The following is a 16,878-nucleotide window of genomic DNA, read 5'->3' on the forward strand; positions in this document are numbered from 1 at the left end:
CACCATCTCGGATCGCAAGACACTGCAGCAGATAGTGAGGTCAGCTGAGAAGATCATCGGGGTCTCTCTTCCCGCAATCACGGACACTTACACTACGCACTGCATCCGCAAAGGAAACAGCATTATGAAGGACCCCATGCACCCCTCATACAATCTCTTCTCCCTCCTGCCGTCTGGGAAAAAGCTCCGAAGCATTTGGGCTCTCACGACCAGACTATGTAACAGTTTCTTCCCCCAAGCTATCAGACTCCTCAATACCCAGAGCCTGGACTCTGGGCTGTTTATTATTTATTGTAATGCCTGCACTGTTTTTGTGCACTTTACACAGTCCTGTGTGGGTCTGTAGTCTAGTGTAGCTTTCTCTGTGTTGTTTTTTTTTTACGTAGTTCAGTCTAGTTTTTGTACTGTGTCATGTAACACCATGGTCGTGAAAAACATTGTCTCATTTTTACTATGTACTGTACCAGCAGTTATGGTCGAAATGAGAATAAAAGTGACTTGACTTGACTTGACTTGTGATGGAGGGTGTGGAGGTGCTTAATGAAGTTTTCCCTCAATTTACGACGGGCCTCACCAATGTAGAGAGATTGAGTCACCTAGGACTGTACTTGCTAGAATTCAGAAGAATGAGAGGAGGTCTTATAGAAATATATAAAATTATGAAAGGGATAGATAAGATAGAGACAGGAAAGTTGTTTCCACTGGTGGGTGAGACTAGAACTAAGAGACATAGCCTCAAGATTTGGGGGAGTAGATTTAGGACGGAGATGAGGAGAAACTGCCTTTCTCAGAGAACGGTGAATTTGTGGAATTCTATGCCCAATGAAGCAGTGGAGGCTACCTCAGTAAATATATTTAAGACAAGGTTGAATAGATTTTTGCATAGTAAGAGTTCTGGTAAGGCAGGTAGGTGGAGATGAGTCCATGGTCATATCAGCCATGATCTTCTTGAATGGCAGAGCAGGCTCAATGGGCCAGATGGCCAACTCCTGCTCCTATTTCTTATGTCCTTATGTAGATGAGGCTGCTTTGGGAGCACCAGACACAGTAGACCTGTAACTTTCTTATACCTCTTACATTTTCTGGTGATATAGAAGCAAATCATGAAGCACGTTGAATCCTAACTGGCTCTCGGACCAATCCTGCGAATCCCATTACCTCACTTATTTCTCTCTAATCTATAACCTATTCACACTTGCCAACTTCCCCTGGATTCTCCTGCTCCCACCTACATTAAGAAGAATTTACAGTTACCTATTAACCACTTAAACACTCTCAGTCATGCTCAAAGATGTATTCAAGGCTGATTAACAAAGATGGTATGTACCCATAGACCTTTCTAATTATTTGGTTTGTAGTCAGTCAATAGATATTTTATTCAACGGTTTGACTCTCAGAAATTCAGTACTGGATGAAGACCAAGGGGTCATGTGTAACTTTCCAAGCTCTGCCTCCTAACTTTTCTTTTTTCTGCTCCCAATCAAGAACAAGGCCAGTGAGAGAGTGTGTCAGAGGGTTTGGGATTGTAGGAAGTGAGTTTTGTGAACTTTGGAGGATGGGTATATATCAGTGGTGAGGAGGGTCACAGGTCACTGGCTTGAATTTGCTTTATCATATGCCCTTGAATGTATGAGAGCCTGCTTTTTACCCATGAGTTGCCTGTAGGTGAAGTTAGCCATACACGTGTAACTGAAAATTATGTGGATCGGAAAAACTGCAGAGGTTGGAAATCTGAAATGAAAACAGAAAACTCAGGATTTGTGGCAAGAGAAACAATCGGTGGTTCAGATCTGATGAAGGACTGCAGACTCAAAGTGCTGACAATTTCAGTTTCCTGACCTGCTGATTTTTGCCTGCATCAGGTTGATAACCTTCAACCTGATGGCATGAATGTCAATTTCTCTAATTTCTAGTAATTTCTCCTCCCTTCCTCCTCTCTCTTTTCCCATTCCTCATGCAGGGTACTGCTTCTCCTCATCTGCCCATCATATCTTTCTGGTTCCTGTCTTCCATCCCTTTCCTCTATGGTCCATGATCCTATTAGATTCCTTCTTCTTCTGCCCTTTAACTCTTCCATTTATCACCTTACAGCTTCTTATTTCATCCCCTGCCCCACCCACCCACCACCTCCCTCTCCTGGTCTCACCTTTTAAAGAGCGACAGAAGATAACTAAAAAGGCAATATGAGGAGAAAAGATGAGGTACAAAGGTAAGCTAGCCAAGAATATAAAGGAGGATAGTAAAAGCTTCTTTAGGTATGTGAAGAGGAAAAAATTAATTAAAACCAAAGTTGGGCCCTTGAAGGCAGAAACGGGTGAATTTATTATGGGGAACAAGGAAATAGTAGACGAGTTGAACAGGTACTTTGGATCTGTCTTCACTAGGGAAGACACAGACAAAGTCCCAGCTGTAATAGTGGCCAGAGGACCTAGGGTAATGGAGGAACTGAAGGAAATTCACATTAGGCAGAAAATGGTGTTGGCTAGACTGATGGGACTGAAGGCTGATAAATCCCCAGGGCCTGATGGTCTGCATCTCAGGATACTTAAGGAGGTGGCTCTAGAAATTGTGGATGCATTGGTAATCATTTTCCAATGTTCTATAGATTCAGGATCAGTTCCTGAGGATTGGAGGATAGCTAATGTTATCCCACTTTTTAAGAAAGGAGGGAGAGTGAAAACAGGGAATTATAGACCAGTTAGCCTAACATCAGTGGTGGGGAAGATGCTGGAGTCAATTATAAAAGATGAAATAGCAGCACATTTGGATAGCAGTAACAGGATCGGTCCGAGTCAGCATGGATTTACGAAGGGGAAATCATGCTTGACTAATCTTCTGGAATTTTTTGAGGATGTAACTATGAAAATGGACAAGGGAGAGCCAGTGGATGTAGTGTACCTGGACTTTCAGAAAGCCTTTGATAAGGTCCCACATAGGAAATTAGTGGACAAAATTAGAGCACATGGTATTGGGGGTAGGGTACTAACATGGATAGAAAATTGTTTGGCAGACAGGAAACAAAGAGTAGGGACTAACGGGTCCTTTTCAGAATGGCAGGCAGTGACTAGTGGGGTACCGCAAGGCTCAGTGCTGAGACCCCAGTTGTTTACAATATATATTAATGATTTAGATGAAGGGATTAGAAGTAACATTAGCAAATTTGCAGATGACACAAAGCTGGGTGGCAGTGTGAAATATGAGGAGGATGAGGTTAATTCCTGGGATGGCGGAACGATCATATGTTGAAAGATTGGAGCAACTGGGCTTGTATATACTAGAATTTAGAAGGATGAGAGGGGATCTGATTGAAACATATAAGATTATTAATGGATCGGACACACTAGAGACAGGAAACATGTTCCCGATGTTCGGGGAGTTCAGAGCCAGAGGCCACAGTTTAAGAATAAGGGGTAAGCCATTTAGAACGGAGCTGAGGAAAAACTTTTTCACCCAGAGAGTTGTGGATCTATGGAACGCCCTGCCTCAGAAGGCAGTGGAGGCCAATTCTCTGGATGCTTTCAAGAAAGAGTTAGATAGAGCTCTTAAAGATAGCGGAGTCAAGGGATATGGGGAGAAGGCAGGAACCGGGTACTGATTGTGGATGATCAGCCATGATCAAATTGAATGGTGGTGCAGGCTCGAAGGGCCGAATGGCCTACTCCTGCACCTATTGTCTATTGTCTATCACCTGCCAGCTTGTGCTCCTCCCCCCACCCCCCCAACATTCTCACTCTGTCTTATTCTGGCCCCTTCCTTTCCAGTACCGATGAAAGGTGTCAGCCTGAAACAACGACAGTTTATTCCACCATAGATGCTGCCTGACTTGCCGAGTTCCTCCAGCATTTTGAATGTTTTGCCTGCACTTTCTGTTTTTGTTAAAATTGATGGAAGTTGTGTCCTTGTATATGTTACATGCCTTTGGATCTCAGTGGGATATCTAGGGACCACCAGCATCAGAAATATGAAGAACACTGAAGGATCATCAAGACTTAGCGACATGCATGACAAACAGAAATATGCTTTGCTCACTGTCTAAGAAACACAATCTATTCTTCTTTCAGATATAATCACTTTTTTGACAGCCTGGCCTTGATGCATCAATTCAGAATTGATGATGGTATTGTTACCTACATGAGCAAGTTTCTACGCAGTGACGCATACCGTATCAACAGTGAATACAACCGAATCATGGTATCAGAATTTGGAACTTTAGCAATGCCTGACCCTTGCAAAAACATTTTTGAACGCTTCACTAGTCGATTTGAAAACGTCGGTATGTGTCAAAAAAACATCTATTTAATTTTTTATTGAAACTGGTGAAGGTCAAGTTTAATGTTTTACCTTCAAATAATGTTTTGTTTTAAGATGCAACAGATAATGGCTCTGTGAACTTTGCACTGTACAAGGGAGACTACTATGCAACCACAGAAACTAATTTTATCTATAAAGTGAATCCTAATACTCTTGAAACTGAAGAAAAGGTAAGATTCATTCTATTGCTTCATGAGCTTATTTCCATCTTGTTAAGGTGATTTCAAGTATGTGGTGTTTTGCTGCTACAGAGAAAATTTAATTCAAACAATATTACATTTGTGTAAGTAGGAGAAATGCTGCAAACACACACACACACACACACACACACACACACACACACACACACACACACACACACACACACACACACACACACACACACACACACACACACACACACACACACACACACACACACACACACACACACACACACAACTGGAGGAAATCAGCAGGTCAGGCATTATCTATGGAAATGAATAAACAGTTGATGTTTTGGGCCAAGACCCAAAAAAAAGGGGAATGACACCAGAATAAAAAGGTGGAGTGGTGGGGGGAGGGGGGGTGAAAGGGGGAAGGAGGATAGCTAGAAGGTGATAGGTGAAGCTAGGAGAGTCAGAAAGGTAAAGGACTAGAGAGGAGAGTGGACCATAGGAGAAAGGGAAGGAGGAGGTGATCCAGGGAGAGGTAATAGGCAGGTATTGTAGAACTGGAATCACACAGCCCTCTATGGACTACTAATGTGATTACATGTGCCTGTTCACATTTCTTGGAGGAGTTATTTCAGTTAATATCCTTATGAAATGTCTTTTTTTATGAAGTTGAGAGACTATAGCAATCTTGATCTAAGAGCTGACATTGGAATCTCCTTCTTCTTTCTCCCACCTCACTATGATCTACCCTATGCTTTACCCTATGACCATTCTGGTAGACAGTTTTCCACTGATCCATGAAAAATGTTGAATAACCAGCTCACTTTTTCAACCTGTGTCAATGGTCTGCCTGTCAATGTCTTTTGGAAAGTGACTAGCTTCCCTCTCTAGACTGCAGTAACTGTCTCAGTGGTCCACCTGCCAACATCATCTGTGAATGACCAATTCGTCCTTCCTGACTACGGTAACCTTTGACCGAAAGCTCCTACTTTTGAGGAATGCAGCTTTCCCTTGTTTTAACTCGAACTCTACACTTCCCAACCTGGTGTCTGTGTTAGCTTTTTGTTTCAATGTTTTAATGTTCCAAAGTCACAGTTTATCAATTATATTCCAGATGATCAAACTGAATTTCAGCAATTACAATAGGTTAGGTGAAAAATAAAGACTTTTAAACTTTCTAGCAATTTCTTTTAAACTGTTCCTCCAAGCTAACCCTGTTTGTGGTGCATAATCTTGGCGAATCAGGTGTCAAGTGATTACAAAAAGACAATACAAGTTCATGATGTGCAGATACATTAAGGACATTTAAAAAACCCTTAGAAAAATAGAGGGCTTTGTGGGAGCGAAGGGTTATATTGATCTTGGAGTAGGTTAGAAGGTTGGTACACCCTTGTGGGCTGAGGGCCTGAATTGTGCTGTATTATTCTATGATGTAGCCTGGATTCTTCAAGATTATATACCTGATAATGGCAAATCACACTCATGACGAAAGAGCTGTTACCTCATGGCTCGTTGATCCAGGTTAACTCCTGACTTCCGGTGCTGACTGTGCAGTCTGCACATTCTCCCAAGAGTTTCCTTCAGAAGCTCGAGTTTCCTCCCACCTCCCAAAAACATATTGGTTAGTGGTGAGTGGTAGAATCTGCAGAGAATTATTGACAATGTGGAGAGAACAAAAGGAGATTAGGATAGGATTAGTGTAAATAGTTTCTTGACAGTTAGTGCAGACTCAATTGCTGAAAGGCATATTTAAATTCTGTATGACTTCATGATGACCAACTCCTAAAAGCTTCTTTGGACAAAATTCAGACATGAAAGGCCTCCATTTTATGTTAGAGGGTAGCACCTCAGCAAATGCCCCTGGTGGCCAAACATATTGATTCCCTGCTGTCACTCAATGTTTCAGTTTCTCATAGCCTACAGCTTGTGTTCAGAGCCTTCTAAAGCTGGGCTCTCTCAAAGCATGTTGCAAATTCAACTATAATATTTCAGCTGATTCAGAGGGATCTTCATGCCCAAGTTCATTGCTCCCTGAAAGTGATTGCACATTGATAAGTTGTAAAGAAGTCATATAGCATTATTGCCCTCATTAATTCAGACATTGAGTTCAGTAGTTTGGAAGTTATGTTGTAGGTTTATAAACCTGTGATTACATTGCATCTGGAGTCATGCTTTCCATTCTGGTTGGTCAATTATAGGAAGAATGTGGGTGCAGAGCAGGTTTACCAAGATTCTGCCTGGATTAGAGGGAATGTGCTATAACGAGAGGTTAGGCAAATTTGGGCTGTTTTCCTAGGAGTGGTGAAGACCGAGGGGAGACCTGACAGAAATCTATAAAATATGAGAGGCATGGATAGAGTTGCCAGGGTTGAAAAGTCTACTACTAGGTGGTAGGGGAATAGTTCAAAGGAGATGAGTGGAGCAATATTTTTGCACCAAGAGTGGTACCTGTAATGTGTTGCCAGGTGTGGAGGCAGATATGGTAGATATATTTAAAAGACACTTAGATAGGGACATGAATATGCAGAGAATTGAGGGATATGGACCATGTGCAGGCAGAAGGGATTATTTCATTAGGCATTGTTAATTGCTTACTTTGGCACAACATAGCAAGCAGAAATTCTGTTCCTGTGCTGTACTTTTCTATGTTCTATGATTGGTAGAGGATGACACATGCAACCACCAACAAAGTTATAGTGAATTACTTTTCAAGCTGTTGTTGCAATTTTCCAGTTGATTTTTTGGGCCATGTGCAATTACATTATATGCCCAAGCTTAGGAAACAAATTAAAATTTTGTAAAGGACTTATAGTTTAAATAAGTACATTTACCTTTCATCAATTATTATAACGATATCAGAAAAGACATATAAACCATTTGTTTTAAAAAAAGATAATATTGTTATAGAGTTGAAATGGGTCATTTTAAAAGGTGTGTGGCAGTTTTGTATACATGAACTGCTTCCTTTAATGTTAAGATAGACCTAAGATGTTAGAACATAGAATGGGATAGAATTGGCCCTTTCGCACATAATGTTGTACAGATATTTTAACCTGCTAGTAGATAGAAGCAGAATACTATCAGCCTCAACCCTTTGTGGGTAAGCCAATTCTGAATTCATGCAGCCAGGTTTCCATGGATCCCATCCCATGTCTCATGACTTTCTGAGTGAGCCAACTGTTCTAGCTTTATTTTCATCATTCTTAACACATAATATTACTCTTTCTCAAACAGATCCCTAATTTCTTAGTAAAAAAATATTAGGAAGAAGTTGGTCACTATACATGATTATTGCATTGAAAGGCAGAGCTGGGATGTGTAACTTTCCTTTGCTGATTATACTTCACAGAAGTTACTCAATATAAATTCAATACACTCTTACCAGAGAAACATTGGGGTACACTACCAGCTTTGCAGATAGATTCACAACTGCATGTTATAAGACACTAAAATATGCACTCTTTATGCTGTCTATGATTTCCTTTGCAGATAAATTTGACCAAATTTGTTGCAGTGAATGGAGCCACAGCCCATCCACATTATGATCCTGATGGGACAACCTACAACATGGGCAACTCCTACGGTATAAATGGTATGTACAATTGTTAATAACATTATAATTATTTTAGTGTATACAAATGTTGTCTGAGAACTACTTGGGGTTGGGCCTATTTAAAACTTAACAATATTTTCTTTACATATGAGTGGATGCATTGTGCATTCACAAGTGAAATTCTCGTTAGCTGACATGATTGTAACAGAATCCATGCATACTAACCCTAACTGTATGGTTTTGGAATGTACAAGGAAACTAGAGCAACTGGAGGAAATCCACACTATCAAAGGAAGAACGTACATCCTCCTGACAAGCAGCGGTGGGAATTGAACCCTGATTGGTGATCGCTGGTGCTGTAATAGTGTTATGCTAATCACTACACTACCGTGCTAACCATATGCCTACATTTGCAAAGGATGAGCAAATTGGAAATCCGCACGGCAGTAACAAATCAAGACTACAACATTTAGAATGTTTTTATAACATCTCCAAAGGATGTCACACTCCTTTTGGAGAAACATACTCCTTTTTGTTGATCTGGCTAATTTAAATAGAGGTCATCAAAGCCACTTATGTAACATATAGAAAGACATGTTTATCAATAAATCTTTTTGGATGGTGGTTAGACTTGTGCAGTATCCTGGAAGAGCTTGCATTTAAGGCCAATGACAACCATTGGACAGGATGCAGCGTAACATGAAGATTTGGTGAGGTGGGTGTTGGTTAGACAGAGGTGTAGGAACCACTGCAGCTTTTGGCATATATTACTGACAGATATTGGTGTGCAGCTGTTCATAACACTGAGCTTGGAATTCTGGTAAATGATAATGAGGATAATTGTAAACCATTGGAGGTTGTGGATAAGTTGCTGGATGTGAAATCATGGGGTCGAAGTGCACGTGATGCATTTTGGCAGGAAAATGAGAGACAATATAAGGAAAGTGGTAGAATTCTAAATGTGATACAGGAATTATGTGACCTGGCGTATGTGTCCATAAATTGTCAAAGGTAATAGGGCAAGTTGAAAGAGCAGTTAGTAAACTTGCAGATTCTGGGCTTCATAAATAGAGAGAAAAAGATTGGCTTTATTTGTCACATGTACTTTGAAACAATGGAATGTGTCGTTTGCATTGAGGGTGTGCAGGGTAGCTCTCAGGTGTTGCCATGCTTCTGGCGGCAACAAAGCATGGCCTAACCCGTATGCCTTTGGACTGTGGGAGGAAACTGGAGAAAACCCACATGGTCACAGGAAGAATGTATAAACTCCTTACATACAGGGCAGTAATTTAACCCAGAACATACCCCTGGCGCTGTTAGTCATTACACTAACTGCTATGCTACCTTGCCGTAGGGAAAAGGGACAAAAATGAGAATATCAAAACAAGGATGTAATGTTGAGACTTTATAAAGCACTGGTGAGGCCTCACTTGGAGTATTGTGACCAGGTTTGGACCCCTTGTCTTAGAAAGGATGTACTGACACTGGAGAGGGTTCAAAGGAGGTTCACGAAAATGATTCCAGGATTGTCACATGAAGGCTCTGGGCCTGTATTCACTAGAATTCAGAAGAATGAGGTGTGACCTCATTGAAACCTATCAAATGGTGAAAGGCCTTGATAGAGTGGATGTGAAGAGGATGTTTCCTATGGTGGGAGAGTCTAAGACCAGAGGATGGAGGGGTGTCCTTTTAGAACAGAGATGAGGAATTTCTTTAGCCAGAGAGTGGTGAATCTGTGGAATTCTTTGCCAAAGGCAGCTGTGGAGGCCAAGTGTTTATGTATATTCAAGGCAGACGTCGATAGATTTTTGGTTGGTCAGGACATGAAGGGACACTGGGAGAAGTCAGGAGATTGCGACTGAAAGGAAAATGGATCAGCCATGATGAAACGGTAAAGCAGACTCATTGGGCCAAATGGCCTAATTCTGCTGCAATATCTTATGGTCTTATGGACTAAAAACTTGTGTGTCTTCATGGAACATTTGCCGGCCTGTGGTGTAGTGGCGTCTGCACCAGACTTCGAAGCAAATAGTCCTGGGTTCTAATCCGGCTGGGTCTTTGCACACTTTCCATCCATGCTGGGATGAGTGTTGAGCCAGCAACATGACCTTTTTTTAAAAAAAAGCCAAATGCTGAAGAAATGTCAAAAGAACCCAGCGATAATTGAGGAAAAACATATTGTGTAACAAATAGTTGTGATCTGAGAAGCACTTCATTAATTATAGAGGATGCACATTTAATTTTGGTTTTTAGGATAGAATTAGAAAACCACTTGAAGGCAAAATAAGTTGCAGGCCCATGGGAAAGGAATGAGGGAATGGCGCTTACTGGATTTCTCCATACACAGACTTAATGAGCTGGATGGTCATCTTCTCAGATTTCCCTATTCCTATTCCAAATTATTTCTTGGATGAAATTGTTATAGAAATGATATCATAAAACAATGCCATCGAATTTCTATGAAAAATAAAATGTTATTAAAAACCAAAAAGTTATCCCATGGATTTCAAACTCTGATTTTGGTTCTACACCTTACTTGCATCTTTCATTAAATACATGGAAGCCCTGGAGATACATAGCTGAGTCCAACACCTTGCAGTACATCCCTGGATGCCACTTCAACAATTTTCCTGTGTGTAGTATGTGGCACAATAGTACAGCAAGTAATGTTGTTGCCTCAGCTCTAGATAGATAGATAGATAGATAGATAGATACTTTATTCATCCCCATGGGGAAATTCAACTTTTTTTCCAATGTCCCATACACTTGTTGTAGCAAAACTAATTACATACAATACTCAACTCAGTAAAAAATATGATATGCATCTAAATCACTATCTCAAAAAGCATTAATAGCTTTCAAAAAAGTTCTTAAGTCCTGGCAGTAGAATTGTAAAGCCTAATGGCATTGGGGAGTATTGACCTCTTCATCCTGTCTGAGGAGCATTGCATCGATAGTAACCTGTCGCTGAAACTGCTTCTCTGCTCTAGCAGTGTGGTTTTGTCTACAAGGAGCTGTGTGTTTTCTTTGTGACTTTGTGGGTTTCCCTCATTTTCTCTGGTTTTCTCCAACATCTCAGAGGTGGTCTGGATGGTGAAACAGTTGGCTGCTGTAAATAAAACCTGGCATAGGTGGGTGGTCAGAGAAATGGGTGGAGATCAGAGGAGGAGTAATTTTGCTTTGTGAGGTAGCATAGACTTGGTGGGCCAAATTGTATGAATTATATGAAAGTAAGAGAAAATTCATGAGAAAGTAAGCTTCTACAGCAACTAAGGAGACTGCTTCAGTTCAGCTTAAAGGGGTTTCCTGAGCAGACTCCACCCTGCTGTTGGGTACTTGTCTCTTCTCTGGCCTTAGAGTCAGAGTCATACAGTAAAACATCTAATGGTTTTCCCCACCCACTCACAACATGGACTACTCTCCAGGCTCCTCGTCGCCATAGGCAGTCCCTTGGAATTGTGGAAGGCTTACATGTGCTCCAGCAAATCCTGTGGATCCTGAGATGGCTGCTGAGGCAGACTCTTTCACCCAGCATCTCCATGTGCTCCCAGTGCATGTACTCAAGATTCTCAAATACCATGCTGGATTCTCCATCTTCATTGTATAATGGGACAGGGTTTCCCAAGAATCATCAGGGAAGTTACTTTTTTTTAATCAGGGAGACTTTAAGCAGATCTTTGCATAATTTCCTCTCTCTACTTAGTAATTTCTTCTCCTGACAGAGCTCAGAAAAACGTGTCTGGTTAGAGTACATGTTATTGGGCATGTGAATACTGGTCTACCCAATGTAGCTGACTGAGGCTAATGCTAGGGATGTTCGCTTGGGAGTGGATGTTGATGTTAGATCAGTTCCAGGCTCATAAACCTTCCCTGCCAAGTTTCCTTATCCACTAACCTTACGCCCAACCCAGCCTTCTGAATTCTGAATGCATCCTTCCCATTCCCTCCAGTAGGCAAATAGAACTATCTTAGATGGGCATCTTGGTTGGCATGGGCCATTTGATGCTGGATGACTATATGATTCTAATTCTAGGAGTTGGTCCTGAACTTGCCTGATTTCCTTTACATGCTCTATACTACAGTTAGATTACACTAAGGTCTTAGGCACAGACAAACACAAAAAAAATGGATCTAATAGGCTGAATATTTGTGTTTTATTTTGTAGGTTTGATGTATAATATCATTGCAATTCCTCCACAACTATCAGATGATGAAGAGACGCTTCAAGGGGCCAGGATAGTTTGTGGCTTTAAACCAGAGGACAGCACAAAGCCTTCTTATTACCACAGCTTTGGTTCGTTGAGCTTACTAACTGATTACTTAAAATGTGAATCAATATTTATGTTTTTTGTCTTGTAAGGATGAACTTAAATATTTGCCTATCATATTAAAACACACTTTTTATATAACAAACATAATATGAGCTATCTAAATTAAAAGTTTCTTTATTTTTAAGAATTTTTTGGTGAGTAACCTAATCATAATATCAAGCATGTAATGTGGATCTTGATGTCAGAAGGAATGAGAAACGATAAAGAAAATGATAAAGTAGAAATTGATATTCATATTAAACATTGTAAATGAAGAGAAGATTGAGGAAGGGGGGAATTATAAGTACATGTTCATTACTGAACTCTTTGGATATTCTGGAACTCAGTAAAATGATTGGTTAAAAAGAAACTATTTCTTTGCTATTCCCCTCTGTGTGGTGTGAGAAGGTGCATTTAGTAATCATGTAAGGATACTATCAGAACGAGCTATTCAAGTGCAAAAAGATTTGTTTGTTTTATCGACTACACAAAAGCATTTGATAAAGTAACGCACAATAAGTTATTTGAAATATTACAGGAAACTCTAGATCTAGATTCGAAAAACCTCCGCCTAATCAGAAATCTGTACTGGGAACAAACTGCCACTGTAAGAATAGGTAGAGAAGTGAGTCAGTTTACGAAAATCAAGAGAGGCATTAGACAAGGGTATGTTTTCTCCCCTGATTTGTTTAATGTGTACAATGAAACAATATTACAAAAAATAAGAGACATCTTGTGAATCAAAGTTGGCGGTGAAAACATTAATAATTTCAGATATGCAGAAGACACTGTGTTAATTGCAAGTACAGAGGAAGAACTACAAAACTTAATTGATATAGTTGTTGAAGAAAGTGCAAAAATGGGTCTGTCTATCAATTGCAAAAAGACAGAATGTATGGTGATATCCAAAAAGAAGGAGAATCCTATCTGCTGGCTGAGAATAAACAGGGAAGACATAAAACAAGTACAGAACCTTTGCTACTTAGAAAGCTGGGTGACATCAGATGGCAGGTGTGACATAGACATAAAAAGAAGAATAGGGATGGCAAAAGACACTTTTATGAGAATGAAGAATATACTGACCAACACTAAACTAGGCATGACAACCCGCCTCAGAGTACTGAAATGTTACATTTATCCAGTTATGTTATATGGCTCAGAATGTTGGACAATATCTAGTAACATGAGGAAACGAATTGAAGCAGCAGAGATGTGGTTTGTGAGGAGGATGCAAAGAATATCATGGATGAAACAAATATCTAACAAGGATATCATGAACAGAACAAGCACAAAAAGAGAAATAATGTATGAGATCATGAAAAGGCAACGTAACTTCATTGGACATGTGATTAGGAAAGAAGAGTTAGAATACACGGTAATTATGGGAAATATTGAAGGGAAGAAAGCAAGAGGAAGACAAAGACAAATGATGATGGAGACAGCAACCAGAGAAACTGGAAATGAATACCAATGAACTGATCCACTTGACCTGAAACAGGAGTGTGTGGGCCATGGCAGTCAAAGCTCAAACTGGGCACGGCACCTGATGATGATGATGATGATGTATATATTTTTTAAATTTCAGTTTTGGGAGGAATATGTCTAAACTAAAACTGGAAGCATATTATCTATTGACAAGGTGGACTAAATGTCCAGCAGAAGCTATTGAAGCTGAGTTGAATAATAATTCAACTCAAGATGTGGGGAGGATGTTTCTTATAGTAGGGGAGCCTAGGACCAGGGGGCATAACATCAAAATAGAAGGACATCCCTTTAGAACAGTGATGAGGAGGAATTTCTTTTGCCAGAGGATGGTGAATCTGTGAAATTCATTGCCACGGATGGCTGTGGAGGCCAAGTCATTGAGTGAATTTAAAGAGCATGTTGATAGGTTCTTGATTAAAATTCAAAAGATTCAAAATAAGTTAATTATCAAAGTATGTATGTAGTACACAACCCTGAGATTTGTCTTCCCACAGACAGCCATGAAACAAAGAAACACCATAGAACCCATTCAAAGAAAATGTCAAACACTCAATGCGCAAAAAAATGAATAAATCGCACAAATGGCAAAAAAGCATGTGAAATACACAGAATATTAAACATTAAGCCACACAGTCATTGAGACAGTCCAGAAATGTTCAGTTCAGTTTAATTTAGCGCTGTGCTGCTCATTGACTGCTGGTTGCAGAGTCAGTCCACCCCAATCAAAGTTGCACAAAATAGCAATAAAAAGATTCAAAGTACATTTATTATCAAGGTAAGTATGCAGTATACAAATCTGAGATTCATGACAGCCATGAAACAAATAAAACCATAGAACCTGCTCAAAGAAAAACATCAAACCCCAAGCGCGCAAAGAACAAATCGCGCAAATGGCAACAAAATATGAGCGAAAAACACAGAACGTAAAACACAAAACCACAAGTCATCAAAACAGTTTAAGAATATTCAGTTCCATTCAATCCAGTGCTGCATTGCTCATTGACTACAGGCCACTGTGCCAGTCCAGCCCAATCAAAACTGCAGAAAGCTGCAACAAGAAACCAGAAACACATCATAACATGAACTACAGGATCCAATCCACAAACCCCATTGGTTAAACCTTGCCCAAGATCCAGTACTCCAGCAGCATCGACCAAGAAGGAGAGGGAGCGATCGAACATAGACAGCTTCCTCTGGGTGTAAAGAGAGTGAAAGACAGACCGGTCACACGCAGGCCCATTCCTCTGGTAGTAGTAAGAGAGAAGTTGGTGAAATGTAGGCACCTTCCTTCAGGAGCAGCAAGTGAGAGTGAAAGAGAGAGACAGGTCGCCAGCAGTCAGACGGCACTGAACGCCCGCTCGCCTTCCGCCCTCATCCTTGTTGATTTCAATCTTCCTTGATGCTTTAATTGTCGGGATCGGTGAGAAATTGATTCGATCATGGGCTCACGGTCCATGTCCAGGCTTCTTGGCCTTGAGGCCGCGCACTTTGCTCGAAACCTCATCGAATTCCCTCGGAGCAGCAAAGTGCCAGATTGATTAATCGGCCTGAAAACACACCATCAAACTGTAGATCACAGGCTCCAATAGTAGTAGAATCACATTTGAAAGAAGAAGAAGAAGAAGAGTCAAAAGAAATGAAAGAAGCAGTTTGGTGAACTGTCTGAAGGATTTTGCCCTTGGTCGTGTGGCTCACTGACATCATCTTTCATAGAGGACATGTGATTTTAAAAAAAAGGAGTAACCAGAAAACATCATAACATGAACTACAGAATACAATTCAATTATTCACGGCATCAAAAGTTATGGAGAGAAGGCTGGAGAATGGGATTGAGAGGGATAATAAATTAGCCGTGATAGAATGGTGGAACAGACTCATTCTGCTCCTATGTCTTATAGTTTTACAGTCTTATAGTCAATTCAGCTTCAAGTAATAGTTGAACCAAAATTAACTTTTGGCAGATCTTTTATTTAAATGCATCTGACTGGGAAAGGTTTTGAGGAAACTAGAGATAAGAATGGACTTAAACTGTAAAATCCTCCACTTTTATCTTCAAAGCTTCCAGTGGTGATCAGAACACTTAAGTGAAACTTTTATTGAACCAGATAAAATTGGTTCATATTCCATACCAAGTCCAAACAAATCAGATTACAAATTGTTACTTCTTTCAAGAAGAAACAGGGATTCTTGTTTCACTTATAATTGATTTAACCAGTGACTGCATACCCATAACACGTACAGAACATGCATTGGAATTTTATAATCCTGTACTTACAGCATCTCTTTTTTTCTGTGATAGGAATGACCAAAAACTACATCATATTTATTGAGCAACCTCTAAAAATAAATATAATGAAAATTCTCACCTCCCGGCTCAGAGGTAAAAGTTTCGACTGTTCAATAAGTTGGGAGCCAGAACTCAACACCATTATCCATGTAGCTAATAAACACACCGGAGAGGTAACTCACTCATACCTTTTGTGGATTTTTATCTTTGTTCCTATGCGGACATGCTATGTTGCCATCAGAATGTGTGGCGACTCTTGTGCGTTGCCCCTAGCACATTCTTTAGCGTATTGGTTGTTAATGCAAATGACACATTTCACTATATGTTTCAATGTACTGTACATGCAATAAATAAATCTGAATTGTATGGATGTATCAAAGGCTGTTGGGAAGTATAATTTATACTGAGATGTCATGCTCTGAAACAACATGAGGAAGGATTTTCATGTTGTGAAAGAACTTAAATGATTAACAATATCCCAGTATTGTCTGCCACACCAATCATATCAGAATCAGGTTTAGTATCATTGGCATTTGTTGTGAAATTTGTTGTTATGCGCCGGCATTACATTGGAATACATAACAATAATAAAAACTGTAAGTTACAATAAAAAGAATATACAGTGTCTATAAAAAGTATTCACCCCCTTTGGAAGTTTTCATGTTTTATTGTTTTACAACATTGAATCAAAATTGATTTAACTTGGCTTTTTTTTACATCGATCAACAGAAAAAGACTCTTTTATGTCAAAGTGAAAACAGATCTCTACAAAGTGAT

At 40.0% G+C, this 16,878-nt stretch overlaps 1 protein-coding gene across 1 annotated transcript in view; it reads left to right on the forward strand.

The window, feature by feature from the left end:
* bco2b (beta-carotene oxygenase 2b) overlaps positions 1-16,878 on the forward strand; it is a 65,778-nt gene that overhangs the window by 23,734 nt on the left and 25,166 nt on the right. Inside the window, exons 3-7 of the mRNA XM_073030012.1 lie at positions 4,062-4,273; positions 4,366-4,481; positions 7,956-8,058; positions 12,185-12,313; positions 16,114-16,274. Of these exons, the coding sequence (XP_072886113.1) occupies positions 4,062-4,273; positions 4,366-4,481; positions 7,956-8,058; positions 12,185-12,313; positions 16,114-16,274 (721 nt within the window). The remainder of the gene's footprint in view (positions 1-4,061; positions 4,274-4,365; positions 4,482-7,955; positions 8,059-12,184; positions 12,314-16,113; positions 16,275-16,878) is intronic.

The sequence above is a fragment of the Hemitrygon akajei genome, chromosome 26 (genome assembly GCF_048418815.1).
Source record: "Hemitrygon akajei chromosome 26, sHemAka1.3, whole genome shotgun sequence".
In the NCBI taxonomy this organism is placed as follows: domain Eukaryota; kingdom Metazoa; phylum Chordata; class Chondrichthyes; order Myliobatiformes; family Dasyatidae; genus Hemitrygon; species Hemitrygon akajei.